Source organism: Astyanax mexicanus, chromosome 2 (genome assembly GCF_023375975.1).
Source record: "Astyanax mexicanus isolate ESR-SI-001 chromosome 2, AstMex3_surface, whole genome shotgun sequence".
Classification (NCBI taxonomy): domain Eukaryota; kingdom Metazoa; phylum Chordata; class Actinopteri; order Characiformes; family Acestrorhamphidae; genus Astyanax; species Astyanax mexicanus.
The window spans coordinates 23,647,433-23,668,554 of NC_064409.1; the positions used below are offsets into that span (position 1 = coordinate 23,647,433).

The 21,122-nt window shown below is 38.7% G+C and overlaps 1 protein-coding gene across 12 annotated transcripts in view; it reads right to left on the bottom strand.

Annotated features, from left to right (window-relative positions):
• Nucleotides 1–21,122, bottom strand: part of magi2a (membrane associated guanylate kinase, WW and PDZ domain containing 2a) — a 321,760-nt gene that overhangs the window by 131,427 nt on the left and 169,211 nt on the right. For all 12 annotated transcript variants that reach the window (XM_022671571.2, XM_049473851.1, XM_049473850.1 and 9 more), the window contains exons 3-4: nt 2,577–2,696; nt 1,699–1,899 (exon numbers count right to left, since the gene is read on the bottom strand). In XM_022671571.2, coding sequence (XP_022527292.2) covers nt 1,699–1,899; nt 2,577–2,696 — 321 coding nt within the window. The remainder of the gene's footprint in view (nt 1–1,698; nt 1,900–2,576; nt 2,697–21,122) is intronic.

Here is a 21,122-nt window from a genome sequence, read left to right on the forward strand (position 1 = left end):
ATAACTCCCTGTTTCTCTCTCTCTCCCTCACCTGCTCTCTCTCTCTCTCACGTGCTCTCTCTTTCACCAGCTCTGTCTCACCCGCTCTCTCTCTTTCTACATATCCCTCTCTCTACACACATATATCCCTCTCTTTCTCTCTCTCTCTCTTTCAATCTTTCTCTACCGCTCACTCTCTCACCCAAACTCTCTCTCTCACCCAAACTCTCTCTCTCTCTCATTCTACATATTCCCCTCTCTCTCACCCGCTCTCTCTCTCTCATTCTACATATCCCCCCTCTCTCTCTCTCTCTCTCCACACATATCTCCACCTCTCTCTCTCTCTCTTATTCTACACATCCCTCTCTCTCTCTTTCTCTCTCTCACACACATCCCTCTCTCTCTTTCTCTCTCACACACACATGCACACACTATACTATACTCAAAATGTACTATACACACAAAAAACTTAGTTATATCATTCACAATATATTATACTCACATTATACTAAACACACACTAGACTATACCCACGCACCTTAATATACAAAAACTATACTTTAGTAACACTATACTCTACTCACACTATACTATACATACACACTGTACTATATCTACACATTACACAATACCCACACTAGACTTTACCAACACACTTTACAGTACAAATAATATACTATACCCACACTATACTCTATTCACACTTTACTATACATGCAAACCACACCTTACACCTTACTATACAAAAACTATACTATACTCACACTATACTATACATTAACACTGTCCTATATCTACACACAATACTATACATACATAGTGTATTATATCTACACACTATACTATAGATACACACTATACTCTATTTACACTATACTATACATGCACACCACACTATAGCTACACACTATACTAAACACACACTAGACAATACACACACCTTACTATAGAAAAACTAAATTATATTCACACTATACTATACATTAACACTGTACTATATCTACACACTATACTATACATACATACTGTATTATATCTACACACTATACTATCGATACACACTATATGTTATCTACACACTACACAATACCCACACTAGACTATACCAACAGTCTTTACAGTACAAATAATGTACTATACCCACACTATACTATACCACTCCCACCCTACTATATTCACATTTTATTTCTCTTACACTCCACTCTTTTACTATACTATACTATGCTCATCTTAGAATATACTATGTTTATATAGTGTATATAACTAGTTGCTATAGTTTATTTAGTCTTACCCTGTATTATAACATACTAGACTTTCCCCACTCTATTATGTCCACTGTGTCAATACTATACTATATTAAAATGACATTCTTCTCACACTACACTATGCACTTACAGTATACTATAGTTTACCCACACTAGTTTACACGCGATTATACCGAAACTGTATTTCTGACACTATACTATACCAGTACAGAACTAATGCTTCTACACCATTTTACACACTGGTTGCTCATCATATTTCACCTTTAAAATGAGTCGTTTCTGTTTGATTTTACTTTTTATCGGTTACAATTGCCGTGAACTGTATTTCCTGCTTGTTGATTGTTGGATTGGTTGAAAGGCCATGCATGGTTCAGTGTATCGTTTGTTTTTATAAACTCTGAATGTGAACATAATTGACAGTGGCAGTCTGGATATGAGTTTTATAAACATTTACCTGGAGTGACGGTGATTCCGTTGCCGTTGACAACAGGCTTCTCCTCCTCCTCTTCCTCTGGAGGGTCTATCCCAGCCTTCTCCATGTTGCTGACGGATTTGTTGCGTCTGCGTTTGCCGTCTGCGTTGGGGGCGGAGCCGGGAAAGTTCAGAAGCAGAGCGCTGGGCTCGGCGGGGGGCTTTGGAGTGCCGTAATAGTTATCTGCAACCAATCAGAAGTCAGGAAATGAGTGAGGGAGGTACTAATAATAAAATAATTAATAACACAGTTCCATCGTACCAGTCATATGATAGGAAATGAATGAGAAGCAGGAACTACCACAGAAAGACCACAGGAACATCAGAAAACCAATGGCAAGGAGCCAATCAGTTACCATGATATGTCAATGAAGACCATTCATAGCCCAAAAAAATAAATAAGGCTGTTATAAGCCAATCACAGGCCAGGAAATGATGCAGGTTAATTAACAATGCTACAATGATGAGGGCCAATTACAGCTGGATCAATTAGCATAACAGGTCACTGGAAACCAATCACAGCCTAGGGAATTTCCAAATATATGAAAAAAATACTGAATGTTATTATTTATATCCAAAAAGACAAATAATTTCATGGGATGTCCTAACTTACATAATTTATGACAAAAACACAGCTATTCTATTGTGTGTGTGTGTGTGTGTGTGTGTGCTCCCCAAAGATCTCCTATGCATTCTCTAAAGGCACAGCTGGAGATCGGATTCCTCCGCTGTGTCACTCTATAAACACTCAGCTAACAGCTCAACACACTAGCCTGTAGGATTGTTTCTTTTAAAGTGGCCAAAAGGACGTAAGCAGTGGGAGGTGTTTCAGATAAAGTGGCCAGGAAAGGAGCTTCATACCTTCATAAGTTCCGCTCTCTAGCAGTGCTCCACTTCTCTCCAGTTCCATAAAACGCTCCACTGATACGAAGTTATAGTCCACCCCCGGGACCTCGCCTTCTTTAGGCTGCCTGGTCGTACCTGGGGACAGAGAAAGAGAAATAGAGAGAGATAGAGAGAGAGAGAGAGAGAGAGAGAGAGAGAGAAAAGGTCATTATTTGAGACTGCAGTCCAAAACCAGAAAAGAGCCTCAGATGATTGTAAAGTGGAACTAAATTTATTTATTTGTTTTTAATTAAAAAACTGAACAATGGGGCGTGCAATATTATTCAGACCCCTGGTGTTAACACTTTGTAGCACCACCTTTTGCTGTGACTACAGCTGCAAGTCACTTAGGGTATATCTCTTTTTGCCCCATTCTTCCTTGCAAAACAGCTGGAGCTCAGTGAGGTTGGATGGAGAGCGTTGGTTTGTGAACAGCAGTTTCAGCTCTTTCCACAGATTCTTCATTGGATTCAGGTCTGGACTTTGACTTGGTCATTCCAACACCTGGATACGTTTATTTTTGAACCATTCCATTGTAGATTTTGCTTTATGTTTTGGATCATTGTCTTGTCGGAAGATAAATCTCCGTGCCAGTCTCAGGTCTTTTGCAGACTCCAACAGGTTTTCTTCCAGAATGTCCTGTATTTGGTTCCATCCATCTTCCCATCAATTTTAACCATCTTCCCTGTTCCTGCTAAAAAAAAAGCAGGCCCAAACCATGATGTTCCCACCACCATGTTTGACAGAGGTGATGGTGTGTTCATGCTGATGAGCTGTGTTGCTTTTTTACACCAACACCAACATGCATTGTGGTCAAAAAGTTTGATTTTGGTTTCATATGACCAGAGCACCTTCTTCCACATGTTTTGTGTGTCTCCCAGGTGCTTTGTGGCAAACTTTAAACGAGACTTTTTATGGATATCTTTGAGAAATGTCTTTCTTCTTGACACTTTTCCATAAAGGCCAGATTTGTGAAGTGTACGACTGATTGTTTTCCTATAGACAGATTCTTCCACCTCAGCTGTAGATCTCTGCAGTTTATCCAGAGTGATCATGGGCCTCTTGGCTGATCATCTCTGATCAGTCTTCTCCTTGTTTGAGCTGAAAGTTTAGATGGACGGCCTTAAATTTCAAAATGATCACTTGTACAGTGCTGCTTGAGTTGTTTGAAACTTGGGAAATCTTTTTGTATCTAAATCCGGCTTTAAACTTCTCCATGTCAGTATCTCGGACCTGCCTGGTGTGTTCCTTGGTCTTCATGATGCTCTCTGAGCTTTAAATAGGATTCTTAGACTATCACAGAGCAGGTGCATTTATACTGAGACTTGATTACACACAGATGGATTCTATTTATCATTTTCAGTCATTTAGGTCAACATTGGATCATTCAGAGATCCTCTCTGAACTTCTGGAGTGAGTCTGCTGCACTGAAAGTAAAAGGGGCCAAATAATATTGCCCACTTTTCAGTTTTTTATGTCTAAAAAAAAATACAGTTTCATATCTTTATGTTTGATGCCTGAAATGTGGTTTAAAGGTTCAAGGGGGACGAATACTTTTGCAAGGCACTGTATATTCACTATTACCACTCACAACTTACTGTATAGAACAGGCGTTTTTAACACAATAATGCAAAACCAACTGACCAACTCATTATGATTCACTTAATGACAATAGGATAGAATATGACAACATAAAAAGTCTGGAGCATGGACTAGACCAATCTGTACAACCTGAAAAGAATTGTGGACTTTTGCATAGTGCTGTACACATACAGTAATACAGTATATATAGAATTTAATGAAATGTATATATAACCCCATCCCATAAATATAAATTGGTGCACTTGTGTGTGAAATTAGCCCCCTAATTCTTCCACACTGGGATCAAGCTATTACTGACAGCCTGTCACTCAGACTAAGAGAGAGAGAGAGAGAGAGAGAGAGAAAGGAACCTGCCACCATCTGCAGAATAAAGGCTGAGGTTATGATGATGCAATCTGGGCCCAGAAGACGAAAACGCAGCCAATCAGAGTCCAGATGTTCAGCTTTAGATCTCAACTCAGCTCTGCGTTTAAACACTCAACCTTCTGGAACGTTCTAATCGAGACGGAGCAGAAATCTAAGAGCTGGGTTCTGCATTTCTGATGGTGAAGAGGAGTCTTATGAAAGCATCTGGAATCTAAGCCTCGCTGACAGACGCTAGCGAAAACATCCACACTCGTAATCAAAGCATATTTAATCAGTGTGGATCTCTGATCTCAATAAGGTTCTGGTCAAACAGCAGGAGAACATGGTCCAAATATAATTTTCTTACCAAATCCAGTGTTCATTTTGGATAATCTCTCTAATATGATCTATATCTGACATTGGTCTGAACAGGTCATGCTTCTAAACTGACACTTACAGCTCTGGAAACAATTAAGCGACCACTTTCCTGAATCAGTTTCTCTGATTTTGGATAATACTGTGACACTCCTGGTGCAAAAATTCAAGCAGTTTAGCTTGTTTTGATGGCTTGTGATCATCCATCTCCCTCTTGATTACATTCCAGAGATTTTCAATTTGGCAAAATCAAAAAAACTCATAATTTTTAAGTGGTCTCTTATTTTTTATTTCAATCTTAATATTGTTCCACTGCAGGGCCAAATGGCTTCATATCAACATGGACCAGTAAGACTATTTTTTGCTGTGTTGATAAATCAGGATCAGAAAGTGCACAGCATGCTAACTTGTAAAACTGGGCTTATTAACTAAAAATGCAAAAGGGAGAACTGTGAGATATTACTCTGTATACTGGCCATGTCCCAAATCACCACCGGAGTGTTAGAATGCTGCATTCAACATTGCTACCACTGTGTTAGGGCACTGGCATTGCTATTGGCTGTGTCCAAAAATCGCTACAGTAGTGTTAGCATGCTGGCTACAGGCCTCATCCAATATTGCTACCATTGCGTTCGGGTGATGACTATGGGCTTCACCTCACATTGCTCTCAGCCCCATCCAACATCGCTACAGCAGTGTTAGCACGTTGGATATGGACCCCTACCAACCCGTCCAACAACGTTAACACAGCTTTAATATGCTAGACACTGGCTTTGTTTCACATTTCTACTCGCTCCGTCCAACAGTGTTCTAAAATCACAAGCTCATAAAGTGGATAGGCAAGCAATTAGCACCAATGGATGTATGGCTTATTTGCATTATGCAGGATGCTGGGTGCTGCAGTCAACACTGAATTATAATATAAGAGTTGCATTCCAAAGCCAAGACTTAAAATCTAACCCTAACCCTAACCTTAACCCTTATTCAACCCTAAAATCTAACCCTAGACCTAACCCTAACCTTAACCCTTAAATCAACCAAACCCTACACCTAACCCTTACACTAACCTTAACCTAAGCTTAAAATCTAACCCTAAACCCAATCCTAACATATTAAAATAAGCATTTGGATTACAGTTAAATGTAGGGTTATATTTAATAGAGAATCAATTACTTTGACCTTTTAGTTCATTTGCATTTAATTGACATGTAGTTGAATGTTAGTTGAATGACAGTTGAGCATCAAAGAGGCCATCAAATAGACCATCCAAGTAAAGTGTTACCCAATATTTTGTGCTATGTTGAACATATCGTAGCCCCTGTATCGTGATATATTCATATCGTATCGCCAACTTCTTGTCAATACACAACAAATAGAAAACACAGGGTGAGGAATTTAAGGCAGAAGACTGGATAGCGTAGCCGCTAACGTCCGCTGTGGGGTTAGCACGCTAAACAGAGGTGCTAACGCAGGCGTAGTGGGTGTGGGGGGTGTAAGTGAGTGATAATTAGCCGGTGTGGAGCTCCAGAGGTTCGGCTAATTGCTGCTAACTGAGAAAGAGCACACCAGTGTTTAACAGAGTCGTGTACTGTACACACACACACACACACACACACACACACAACTTTCTCACACACACAGACACACACACTCTTTCTCTAATGACCTGCTGCCACTGCGATTCACTGTCACACACAAACACACACACACACACACACACACACACAGAATACACCAGTCTGAATACATCTGTCTAAAACTGTGCGTGTTTGTGTGAGGACATCACTTTTAATGAATGAAGCATTTTGATATTTTAAGTTGTACACATTGCTGACACAGACATGCACACACACACAGCTTATATAGTCCATGTAGAAAGAGAAGTACTGCCGATAGAATAGGACTCTCTGGAGTTTAAAAAAAAAAAAAAAAAAAAAACATAATATATAAGCCTATTGGCTCCATGGAGCCAATTTATATTATTAGAGCAGTGAAACTGTGATCTCTGGAATGATATAGAGATAGATGGAGCTCTGAGCAATACTTTTGGATGGGTTCAGTTGGGAATGACGCTTATCTTGTGGCAGAATGCAATCCTCACAAAAACGCTCCAGAATGAACCAGAAAGTAGAGAAAATCAGAATAAACTAGGTGTGTGACGAGACACTAATATCACAAGAATGAGATGAGACGAGATTTAAAAATACATTTTTAAAGAAAATGTCAAAAATGAAAAATGGCTTGAAAACTAGAGTTTTATTTGACAAAATCATATAACGCAAATTTAACAGACTGGTTTCTCTCACACATTGATTCTATAAGAAATAGAAATAAGAATAAAAAATAAAAATAAAACTTTTCTAGGTCTTATATAGTGCAAACAATAAGTGCAAACCACAACCAGTCATATTAAGCCTGTGGTTTGTGTTTTTTTTCTCCTAAATCTCTTGTAATTTAACTATGCGTAACCATAACCAGTCACATTAAGACTATGCTTGAAGTGCAAACAGAGACAGAACATTTTTTTAAATACAGTACAGAGCTAAGGGATTAGTACACCTGCCTATGAAACAGTCAGGTGTAGGATTTATTTACAGTATTTATATATGGTTTGTGTCTTGTTGGTCACTCTGATACCGTTTATTGTTTCTACTGGAGTCAAAATGCAGCCAGACACACAACTTAAAAAGGGGGTATGCAGCCTATGCGACGCATCAGCTTGCTGGTTTTGCGGAGCACGGTGGGCTAGTAATGACAGAACGTATCTCCTCCACCCCCTTCCCCCCGGGGGCGCTGATATTACGTTTGCATACACCACAAACAGAACGTAGTTGCACTCCTGCTGTGTTGCCAGATCCCGCTTAAAAAGTCCATACTAAACTATTTTTTTCCCTGCAAGACAGGTTAAAGCTTGACGAGAAATATTGTCACGTTTAATCACGCGAGATCTCGTCACACCCCTAGAATAAACTATTTTAATACACTTAATTTCAGAAGAAACAATAAAGAACAAGCAGTTTATTATAAATATTTATTTACATACAGAAAGACGCCATGCTATAAAAATGTTAAATCGAGTAATTCAAGAGTATCAGTGTATTATAATGTGCTGGAGTGAGTCTCTGTAGAGGAAATTCAGTATTACATGTAATTTGGCTGAGGGTGATTTCTGCATGCGTCTGCAGACTGTAATCAATATATAATTAACTCCGTAATCTCATCAACAACAGTTACACCAGCAACCAGCAGCTCACACACAATACACAATACACACACACAGAATACACACACAGAATACACACACACACACAGAATACACACAGATTAAATAGAGTGTATTTGCACTCACGCTGAATCTGGTGTACACAATTAATACTGATCTGGACTTACTGTATAATGAGCACACACCAGCCAATCACATGAATGACCTTATGACCCCATTCTAACTTACCAACCAACCCTCTCTACATACCAATTAATCACACTGCATAAACAGAGGTGCTGACAGAGTCATTATAACACACTCTCAGCTAAAATCAAGCATCAATAATATTCTATTAAAACAATCTTTCCAATGCTTATTTCAGTATATGCTGAACTGTTTTCCAGATTAATGATTAGAGATTAGACTACACTGCCACTGCTGCGGTAAATTCAAGATAAGAAGAACACTTCAGAGGTAAATTCATGTTTAGAACAGCGCTGTTGATGTAAATTCATGATTTAAAATAACTGCTGCGTTTAATTCATAAATAGAATAGCACTGTTGAAGTACATAAATGATTAGAATAACAATGCTTATGTAAAATCATGGTTAGAAAAGAACTGTTAAGTTAAATTTATAATTAGAATAGCACTGTTGAGGTAAATTTATGATTAGAATAGCACTGCTGAGGTAAATTCATGTTTATAATAGCAAAGCTGAGGTAAATTAATGATTAGAATAGCACTGCTGAGGTAAATGTATGATTGGAATAACACTTCAGAGGTAAATTCATGATTAGAATAGCACTTCTGAGGTAAACGAATGAATAGAATAGCGCTGATGAGGTAAATGGATGACTAGAATAGCACTGCTGAGGTACATTCATGATTAGAATAGGACTGCTGTGGTAAATGGATGATTAGAATAGTACTGTTGAGGTAAATTCATGATTAGAATAACATTGCTGAGTTTAATTCATGATTAGAATAACATTGCTGAGTTTAATTCATGATTAGAATAGCACTGTTGAGATAAATTCATGATTAGAATAGCACTGCTGAGGTAAATGTATTTTTAGAATTACACTGCTGAGGTAAATTCATGATTAGAATAGAACTGCTGAGATCTTTTTTTTGACCTCCCGTATGTATTATTTTTTTATGTATTTTAAATCTATTGTTAAATTAATATTTCTATTATTTACATTAAAGTAAAACTTTATTCAAATAATATTTTTAGAACAAATTATATAAATATATCACTCCCTATTTATGTATAAAATATGCTACACTTGGCTTTAAAATGATAAAAAAAAACGTAATATTATTTAAACATATTTATACAAGTTGCCCAAACCTAGTGTGAGTGGCGTTGCAAACTTATTATTAATAACAGAATTAATATATATATAATTACACATTAATATTACACAACCATAATACACTGCTGTAATAATAATAAAAACTGATATGCTGGTGGTGTTTTCAGTAGTAAAGGTCCATTACCCCCCGAGGCTCAGTTCTACTTAACACTCCCATTTTCACCCCGTCCACAGATCCCACTGCAGCCCAAACACCCCGGACAGCCTGTCACTCCACGCCAGGACCAATCAGCCGTCAGCGTCGGAGCGCCGCAGGAACCGCCGCCCGGAGTAGACCAGTGTAAATGGAACGCCTCCCCCCCGCTGAGACCCGACATCCCGGCCAGCGCCGCCGGCCCGGCCGAGCGTGTAATATCCAAATGAAGGCAAAATGAATCCAGTAACAGCGTTAAATTGCTCGCCAACATTGTCTTAAAGCTCAATTTGTCGATTAATCAGTCTTTTAATGGCCCGCGGGACCGTCCCCGCCCGACACGGCTCTCCACAACCTGTCCAGATCTGCTCTCATCACACACTGATTACCAACACCTGAGTGATGCTCTCAGTCACTGTCCCTGATGAGTAGAGTGTTTAACTGCAATTACCGCCTCATACGATACATATCATGACTTGGAGGTGGACAAAATATCGATATTGCGATATATTGCATATATTGTTTTTTTTTTTTTGCAATCCATGAGCGAAAGTGGTATCAAATGTGGATTTTTTAATGACACATACACAATCTAAACTTAGATACTGAAGATACTGAAGTTACTGCTTCATTATTCATAAATCCAGATATTTGCTTATTTTAAGAATATTTTATCCTCTTTATTAAAACAGATGCAGTGAAACAGATCTTGTGAAATATCAAGTATCAAAGAATGACAGTATTGTGATATCATCGTTATCATGGGCAATGTATCGTGAAATGCCATGTGCCTCTCTATTCACAATACAGGGGTTATAATTAAATGTTCACAATTTATTTACTGCAACTTGATATACTGTGATTATTTAAATCTTAAAAAAAAAACAAATGTCATACAAAAACACAATATTATATTTAAAGAATGAGAAAAAAAGAAAAGTTTACATGCAGTTACATTACGTTACATTACAATTTATTTATATTCAGAATCAACAGATTTTCTGCAATCTGTATGCAATAACAACAAAAAACACCTGTTTAGCAACTGCTTAGCAACTATGCAACACCACAGAAACCACCTGAAATACTATACCAAACGCCATGAAATGCTAAAACTCCCATTTACAAAAATGTTTAAAAACACTACAGTTACTAACTGACATACCATAGCAACCACACTAAACAACACTAAATCAACCATTAACCAACACCACAGCAACCACCTGGAAAAACTACACCAACATTAAAACACTAAAATGCAATTCTAGCAAGCATTGAGGCAAAACCACTGCACTCACCTGTGTAGAGCTGCAATTATTTTTCTTTTTTTTGTCTTCTGCTTAAAAGCCTAATCAAAAGCATTTGCAACATTTATTCATATTTGCATATTACAAATTACAAATGAAAGTCAAAATATTTTTTAAATAAAGTTAATGATCAAATACTGTATATAGATCAAAACAACAGCCCCTATAACATAGTTAAGTTGCACAATATTAAACAGCAGGAGTTTAGAAAACTTCTTAAAGCCTTGTATCATAGCTTAACAGAAACTTAATGACTTTTTACTGGACTTTTATTATGAAATTTGAGAGATACAGGCTGAACTCATTTATGTAGTATGTTAAAGTTACGATTTACTTAACGATTATTCAACAGCAAAATTTTGAGTCAAAGAATTTTGTATAATTCACATTGTCGATTATGTCGACTAACATACATACTAACCACATGAACCACTTGAGATACCATATTAACCATCTAGTTATCACTTAGCAACATTTTGACAACCACACTAAGCAACAACACTGGCTAGGACACCATGGCATCTATATAACAACACCACACCAACCACCTCTCAGTCTCTTACCAACACCACAGAATTCACCGGAAATAATAAAACAACCATCATAACCACACAGCAACAGTACACAGAGCTACACACCCATTCTGTAATTGCACTTATTCAAACAATAAGTCAATAATAAGTGAATAATAATAACCATCATTAATTAAACCTCCACCCCTGTGATCTACTGGAGAGGTGGGGTTCTAACTAGTGCTCAGAGGGTACAGTTTTACTGGATTAAAAGAGAGAATAAACTGCAGTTACATTTAATATTCTGGCTTTTGTGTTTTTCTACTGCAGAAAGTCGTCTAACGCCAAGACCATTCCTGCTTCAGTAACATTTTACACCTTTCAGCCACGCTAACACACACACACATACTAACATACACACACACACACACACCAACATACACATCCTCCGCTAACGACTTCAAAGCAGACCTTTGATGTTGGCCAGCTATAATTATCCGTGCCATCCAGTGGGAACTTTTCTTTGGTGACAGAATTCTCCGGCACTGCCGGCTTCATTTGTGTTTAAGCATGTAATTCTTTGAACGCTGCTTTGCAGTGGCTCAGCACAATCTGGAATTCTGGGTCATTTCTTCTCTTTCTAAGTGATATCTGTAGCGCTCCTGCATAATTCTGAAAGAGCCACGGGCCACAACCAGAACATCCAGAACCATTTCCGTTTCCATAAAAGATAAAAGCTCGAATCCATCTCACAGCCTGTAACAGACTGTTTCCTCAAACACTGAATATTTTAATGGAGTAACAATCCAGGGAATTTTTAGTGGACAGCGTTAAATGTGACCTGACACCAAACCAGAGCTCCAGTGCTGACTGGTCAAACTGGTTAAGCTGTTTGAGCAGCTTAGCTCTTGCCCAGAATATGGCCTGTTGATGCTTGAGATTGGTGGCTTAGCTGGTGTGCAAAACTAATCTGACCAAGCTAGACAATCAGAGTTTCCAAACTTGACCATGCTGGTTGACTAGCATAGAATAACCAGCAAGACCAAGTAAATAAAACTGCATAACCAAAAAAAAAAAAAAAAAAAACAAATCAACCAGCATGACCAGCAAGATCAAGCAAATCAAACATCATGACCAGCAAGACCAAGCAAATCAAACATCATGACCAGCAGGACCAAGCAAATCAAGATAATGACCAGCCAGACCAAGCAAATCAAAAATCATGACCAGCAGGACCAAGAAAATCAAGATAATGACCAGCAAGACCAAGCAAATCAAACATCATGATCAGCAGGACCAAGCAAATCAAGATAATGACCAGCAAGACCAAGAAAATTAAACATCATGACCAGCAAGACCAAGCAAATTAAACATCATGACCAGCAAGACCAAGCAAATTAAACATTATGATCAGCAAGACCAAGCAAATCAAACATCATGACCAGCAGGACCAAGCAAATCATACATCATAACCAAAAAAACAAACAAAACAGCATAACCAGCAAGACCAAGCAAATCAAACATCATGCCCAGCAATAACAAGCAAATTAAACAGTATGACCAGCAAGACCAAGCAAATCAAACATCATGACCAGAAAAAAAACAAACAAATCAACCAGAATGACTGCTCTGGCCAACCAGCATGCCCATCATCACCAAGCTGGTTGACCAACATGACCGTTAAGACCATGCTAGTTGGCCAGTTCAGAGTATGTTTATGTTGGAGTTGATTGTTTAGCTGGTGTGCAAGGATGGTGAAGCTAATCTGACCAAGCTATACAACCAATGCTGTATAGCATGGCCCTGACCAGCAAGACTAAGCAAGTCAAAGAGCATGAAAAGTTAATGTTCAAGTTTAATGGTTTAGCTGTTCTAAAAGCATGACCAAGTGAAACTACCAGGATGACCAGTTAAATCCAGCTGGTTGACCATCATGACTAGCATAACCAAATCCAGATGGCCAACATGTCTAGCATCACCATGCTGGTCAACCAGCATCATCAGCATGACCAACAAGCTGGCTGACCATCATGACTAGCATCACCAAGTTATTTGACCAAAGTGCCCAACATGACTAGACTGATTGACCAGGATGAACGAGTTGGTCAAAGAGCATGACTAGAATCACTAAGCTGGTTGCCCAGTATAGTCAGCAAGACCCGTATAGCCAAGGTGGTCAATTTGCATAACTAAACTGGTTGACCAGCATGACCAGCATTTTTTATCAAATTAATACATTTTTCAGATAATCAAACAAACTTAAATATCAGACAAAGATAACCTGGGTGGATACAAAAAGCAGATTTGAAATGATAATTTAATTCATTAAGGGAAAATGATTCCCAAGCAAACCTGGATCTGTGTGAAAAAAATGCTTGAGCCCCCCTTAATTAGCTGCGATTAACCACATTTTTTGAAAGCTGAGTTAAATCTCACCTGCCACAAGCAGGCCTAATTACTGACAGACCTGTAGAATTAAGACATCACTTAAATAGAACCTGTCTGACAACATGGAGCAGATAAAAGATCCCAAAAAGCAACACATTATGAAGAAATTCAAAACAGATGAGAAAACAGTCACTGATCATCTATCAGTCTGCATACGCTAAAGTAATTTCTAAAGTCTTCATTTGTTTTCTTCACAAGTGAAGAAAACCTGAAACACTGGTGAACCTTCCCAGGAGTGACTGGCCCAACGAAATTACTCCAAAAGAGCATGGACCCCTCATCCATGAGGTCACAAAAGAACAAAGAACAACATATGAAAAACTGCAGGTGTTAATGATTCACTAATAAGAAAGAGGCTGGGTGAAAATGGTATCCAAATAACTGCTGACCAAAAAAAACACAAAGGCCCATCTTACATTAACCAATAAACATACTGATGATTCCCAGAAATATAATAATAAAATAAATTATGATTTAAATCTGCTTTTTATATTTAGTTATGTTATCTTTGTGTGATATTAAAGTTTGTTTGATTATCTGAAAAATGTGAGACGAAAAAAGGAAAATAAAAGAAATCTGTAAGGGACAAATGCTTTATCACAGCATATTTAGGTTCTCTATGGATGTATATTTTCCTCTGTTGCCTTGTAGAAAGTAAATGTACTGATTAAATATATGTTTACTGGCTTCAGTCGTCCTCCTAAGCCAGAAGAACGTATTGCAGCTCTACGCTGATTTGAGGTATGCTGCTATTTCTCACTCATACTACCTGCTGTATAATTCATACTGGGGTATCGGGAGTGGGCGGGGCTCTCAGATTGGCAACCAATTTAGTTTCAGGGAAACGGGGAAACGTGTTCCATCTATAAACATCCTGTTTACTCATCCGCCCGGGAGGATGAAAAAAAAATGCTAAGAAAAACAAAAGAGAGTGTTTCAACACAATCAGCGAACACGGCCGGACTGATTACCGTCCATCACCGCTCCGAACACTCCGCCCGCACGCCCGCCGGACACTGCTGTACCCGCAGTAATCACTCAGAAACCAGGACACTCCTGTCTGCAAATATATATACTCTCACTGAGCGGCAGGAAGACGAGGACAAGCGAGCGAGAGAGAGAGTACAGAGAGAGAGAGAGAGAATCAGAAAGAGTCTGATCTGAGTGTGTTTGGGTGGAAGTGGGGTGGAGGTGCGGATGTAGCGCTTCTTTGAAAATCTGACACATAAAGACTGCTCTGGTTTAAAAGCACGGATATAGCAGTTCACATAAACACAAAATCACAGCAGCAGAACGAACAGCATCCTCTCTTTCTCCTGTTCAGTATACAGTGGCTTGCAAAAAGATTTATACCCCTTGAAGTATTCAGCCCCCTTTACTGTAAAACCACGAATCCAGTGCATTCACCTGCCTTCAGAAGTCACATAATTAGTTAATATAGTCCAGCTGTGTGAAATTTAGTCTCAGTATAAATACAGCTGTTCTGTGAAGACCTCAGTGGTTTGTTAGAGAACACTAGTGACAACAAACAGCATCATAAACAGACCAAGGAACTCAGCAGACAGGTCAGAGATAAAGTTGTGGAGAAGTTTAAAGCAGGGTTAGGTTATAAAAACAATCTCAAGCTTTGAGTATCCCAAGGAGCACTGTACAATCCATCATCCAAAAATAGAAAAAAAAAAGTATTCTACACCTGCAAACCTAGCAAGTCATGGCCATTCACCCAAACTGACAGATCAAGCAAGGACAGCACTGATCACAGAAGCACAGAAGCCAAGAGGCCCATGGTCACTCTGGAGGAGCTGCAGAAATCCACAACTCAGGTAACAGAAACTATTTACAGGACAACTCTCATCCATCATGCGCTCCACAAATATGTCCTTCATTAAAGAGTGTCAAAAAGAAATCCATCGTTACAAGAAACATAGGAATTGCTATTTGCAGCTGCAGCAAACATGTGGAAGAAGGGTCTGTCGTCAGATGAGACCAATGTTGGACTTTCTGGCCTAAATGCAAAGCTCTATATGGGGAGGAAAAGTAACACTGCTCATCACCTTGATCATACCATCGCCTTTGTGAAACATGGTGGTGGCAGCATTATGCCGTAGAGATGCTTTTCTTCAGCAGGGACAGAGAAGCTGGTCAGAGTGGATGGGAAGATGGATGGAGTTAAAAAGGCAGAATTTGTGAAAACAGTTTTTTTTAGTAATGTTTACTGTGCTTAATAAAGTATGACTTTTTTTTTTTTAAATATCCAAAATATCTGTCACGCCTGGTGCCGAAAGCTCTTCTGTCTCCCCCACATTCAGCTCAAGCTGTGATCCACAGTCTCAGAACTACAATACCCAAAATGCACCAGTGTGAAACTCTCACTACCATACGTCTCCCCTGAATACTTACACCTGGGGAGCCAGGTATTAAACTATTCTTAGTACAGCAGTGATACTGAGATGTTTAAAAACTCCAGCAGCACTGCTGTGTCTGATCCACTGATAACAGCAAAATTGGTCAATCCCCATGAGCACTGAGAGTACCCAATAATGAGTTCATAACCACATATATGCTGTTTTATACACTGTAAAACCCAATAAGTTGATTAAACTCAAAACTTTTGTTGTAACCGATTACCTAATAAATTTTAAGTTCATGTAATATAATTTTTAATTACAGTGAACTTAACAAATACATATACATATATATTTAAAATTAATATTTTCCTGAACTTGTATTTAGTCTTCTTTCTGGTTTCATTCAACATTTTGTAACAAAAGTAGATGAAAGAATACAGTAAGGAATTAAAAGTACTGAGAGCACAGTGAGAACACAGAGTTACTGCAGCTCAGCAAATGATGCTTGTTCTCCAGCCAACAACACAGAGACCAAGCATTTAATCATAACATATAATCTACAACAGGGGTGTCCAAACTTTTTTTGTTGGGGGCCAGAAGGAGAAATATATTTGAAGTCACCGGCCACACTAATAAAACAAATAATGAAATATACCACTTTAAATAATACTTTTTTCCTGATTATTTCATTTACACACCATTTTACTTGATTTACTATCTTTATCTTTGACAGTGTTGTGTAAACTAAGATTTTTCAAATTGATGTTTAATTTCATGATGTCTCTTAATATTAAACTCCTTAATTACAGCAACTTTTAGACTCTTTGGCCCGTTTTTCTGCTCTAGAAATGCGCACTCTCTGATTTTAGACTCTTTGGCCCGTTTTTCTGCGCTAGAAATGCGCACTCTCTCCGCTTTTAGACTCTTTTGCCCCGTTTTTGTGCGCTAGAAATGCGCACTCTCTCCGTTTTTAGACTCTTTGGCCCGTTTTTGTGCGCTAGAAATGCACACTCTCTCCGCTTTTAGACTCTTTTGCCCCGTTTTTGTGCGCTAGAAATGCGCACTCTCTCCGCTTTTAGACTCTTTGGCCCATTTTTTGCACTAGAAATGCGCACTCTTTCCGTTTTTAGACTCTTTTGCCCCGTTTTTCTGTGCTAGAAATGCGCACTCTCTCCGCTTTTAGACTCTTTGGCCCGTTTCTGACACCTAGCGTTCAAACTTTGAATCTCACATTATAAAAACTTGCTTAACAGCGGGCCAACTTTCATTCTATTTCTAAAATACCTCGCGGGCTGCTCCAAAGAAGGAAACGGGCCGCAAATGGCCCGCAGGCCATAGTTTGGACACCCCTGATCTACAAGTTTACCTAAGGTAGCCCCGGGTGAATCACTACACACTGATGGTGAGTGTTAGTCAGAAACTGTTGGACACACCCAGTATGCAAATAGATTGTGACAGAAGCCAATGGAAAAGAAGCTGTTAATGGCAACAGACTAAACTCAGTTATTATAAGTTGGTTCAACTCAAAGATTTCTGTTTAAGTGTATATGTGTCCACGAATGTTCAACTCAAAATAGTTGAGTATTGTTTAGAAATTATTTAATTAATTTTGTGTAAAACAGACTTTTTTTAATTTATTTGAGTTCAAACAACTTCTAGGTTTACAGTGTATCATTATTTAAGACACAGTTCACCTCTATATAACGAAACACTAATAAGGAACCAGGGATCTATTGCAGCCGCAGCCCCAGTTTGGATTTATTTTAGTCTTCCTGCTTCTGAAAGCGTTCATTTGCAACACAGCAATTATTATCCCTCCTATATCAGTGCTAAACACTGACTAAACCATTCTACACGAAGCATGAACTCCGAACCCATTACAGCTCACAACAACTCGTCAGAACGGGAGCACATGGAAATGATGATGATGAAGTGGGATCAGGATGGATTGGTGATATGCAGAACACACAGAGCATAATGCCAAAAAACAACAATTCTGCAAACTCAGGCATAAACTGAGGATGATGAGTGCAGGACAAGGGGCCGGCCTCTGCGTTCCTCAACAAGAACGCTGATAAAGAGCCTGGCAGGATGTCCTCTGCATCTGATTACCCTGCAGAGTCTGTAATCAGTGGTGGGCTCTGAGCAGGTTGCTGGAGATCTCCACAGGAGAGCCTGTTGCTGTAATCAGAGTGGCACATCTGTAAGAGGGGTTAGGATTGTGTTATATTTTCACTTTTCTGAAGTGATGATGAGTCCTACTAACAAATCTCCTCTAGACCAAATCACCATTCATCTTCAGAGCCAGAATTATGTAAGATACAGACCTAATCTGACCTCTCTGAAGTCTTCTTGATTCCTAGGTGATGTATTAATTTTTGCCAATAAGACAGCACTAAAGAGATTTTATGCAGCATCCAATTATGATCAAAAATGTACAGAATGAGGCTGTAAGGTTCTAAACGCAAGAAATGCTGCCTACTCAGGCAGGATTCTAAGATGGGAAGGCACCAAGTCATGTCTGAATGGAAGTTTAGTAATAAGAATAGCCTTCTGTTTTATTGGGCTAAAATGCTAACACATGGCATGACAACACATCTACAGTAAGCACCCAATCTAGGAAGTGAGACGCTGATACCTTCACAATTTCCGTATTTTTTTTTTCTTTTTGATTTAGATGCAGAGATCTTAATAACTACACACTATGAATATAGATCTAAGTGATATACATTGGAAATATTTGTTGGTACCCCTCAGTTAATCAAAGAAAAAGCCACAATGGTTACAGAAATAACTTGAATCTTCAAAAAAATCTATGAAAATGAACAAATGAAATCAGACCTTGATTTTAAGTCGTGGTTCAACAGAATTATTTAAAAAAGTGAACTCTTTAAACAGGCCTTGAAAAAAATGACGCTACCCCTGAAAATAATGTGGCCAAACGGACATGATAAAGCAAGGTGTGTCCACTAATTAGCATCACAGATGTCTACAATATTGTAATCAGTTAGTGTGCCTATATTTATAGGGCTACAGGACCTCACTGTGCTGTTTGGTGACATGGTTTGTACCATACTTCAACATGGACCAGAGGAAGTGAAGAAAAGAGTTGTCTCAGGAGATAAGAAAGAAAATTATAGATGTTAAAGCATGTTAAAGGTAGAGGTTATAAGACCATCTCCAAGCAGCTTGATGTTTCTGTGACTACAGTTGCACATATTCTTCAGAAATTTAAGATCCATGGGACTGTAGTCAATCTCACTGACCAGGCCGCAGGAGGAAAATTGATGACACATCAAAGAGACGGATAATACGAATGGTAACAAAAGAGCCCAGATAAACTTCTAAAGAGATTGAAGGTGAACTTCGAGCTCAAGGAACATCAGTATCAGATTACACCATCTGTCTCTGTTTTAGCCAAAGTGAACTTAATGGTAGATGGCCGAGGATGGTTGAAAACAAAACACGAAAAAGTCAGACTGGAACTACATGTTCACAAGCCGCAAAGCTTCAGGGAGCATGTCTGATGGACAGATGAGACAAAAACTGAACTTTTTACCAAGGCACATTAGCTCTATGTTTACAGACAGAAAAATGAAGCATATCAAGAAAAGATCACTGTTCCTTCTGTGAAACATGGAAGAGGCTCTGTTATGTGCTGGGGCTGTTTTGCTACGTCTAGCACAGGGTGTCTTGAATTCGTGCAGGGTACAATCAAATCTCAAGACTATTGAGAGATTCTAGAGAGAAATGTGCTGCCCAGTGTTAGAAAGCTTGGTCTGAGTCACAGGTCATGGGTCTTGCAACAGGATAATGACCCAAAACACACAGCTAAAAACACTCAAGAATAGCTAGAAGGGAAACCTTGGACTATTCTGAAGTGGCCTTCTATGAGACGTGACCTAAATCCTGTTGAGCATCTTTGGAAGGAGCAGAAACATGTCATCTGGAAAAGACATCCTTCAAACCTGAGACAACTGGAGCAGTTTGCTCACGAGGAGTGAACCAAAGTACCTGCTGAGAGGTGCAGAAGTCTCATTAACAGTTACAGGAATCATTTGACATGCAGTGATTGCCTCAAAAGGTTGTGCAACAAAATATTAAGTCAAGGGAAACCATAATTTCTGTTCAGGCCTGTTTCATGAGTAATTTTTTTTAACAAATTCTGTTGAAGCATGTTGAAAAGCAATGTTTATTATTACTTTTTTCAGATTCAGAAGTTTTTTCTGTAATTTTTGGATTTGTCTTTCATTAACCAAGGGGGTACCAACAATTTGTCCATGTGTGTATATTTCGTGTGAGGATATTTTTTAACATTGTGTTTCTGTAGAGGTTGATGTTTAGATTGGGCTCCTGTAGAGAATGACATGAAAAAATGGGCTTTTGTTTGATTTTGCTGGTTCTACACTGGACTTCTGTAGATGCTGTTTTTATACAGTGTTTCTGTAAAAGGCTGTTTTTTTGCGTAAGGTTTCTGTAGAGGATATTTTTAAATGGGGTTTCTGAACAAGCTGTATTTTCTGCAGAGGCAGATTTGCTGTAGGTTTTCTGTAGATGCTGTTTTTGTATGGGTTTGTGTAGACGCTGGTTTTTCATGCCTCTGTCCTACGGTTATATGTTATGAGTCACCTCGCTTTTCTCCAGCTGTCAGTCAGAGCCAACGGCAGCATTAATGCCTGCAATATGGTGCCTATCTCTGTCCTGTACCACCCTCTCTTCTCCTGTGGCATCTCTCGCTGTGTCTCTCATTTTGGGTCAGTGGCTTTTACTGGTTTTAATATCCCATGTAAAAATAAATAAACCTTAACTGTGTTGAAATAGTTCTGCACTTAATATATTGTAAATCACTGCTAATATGTAGTTAAT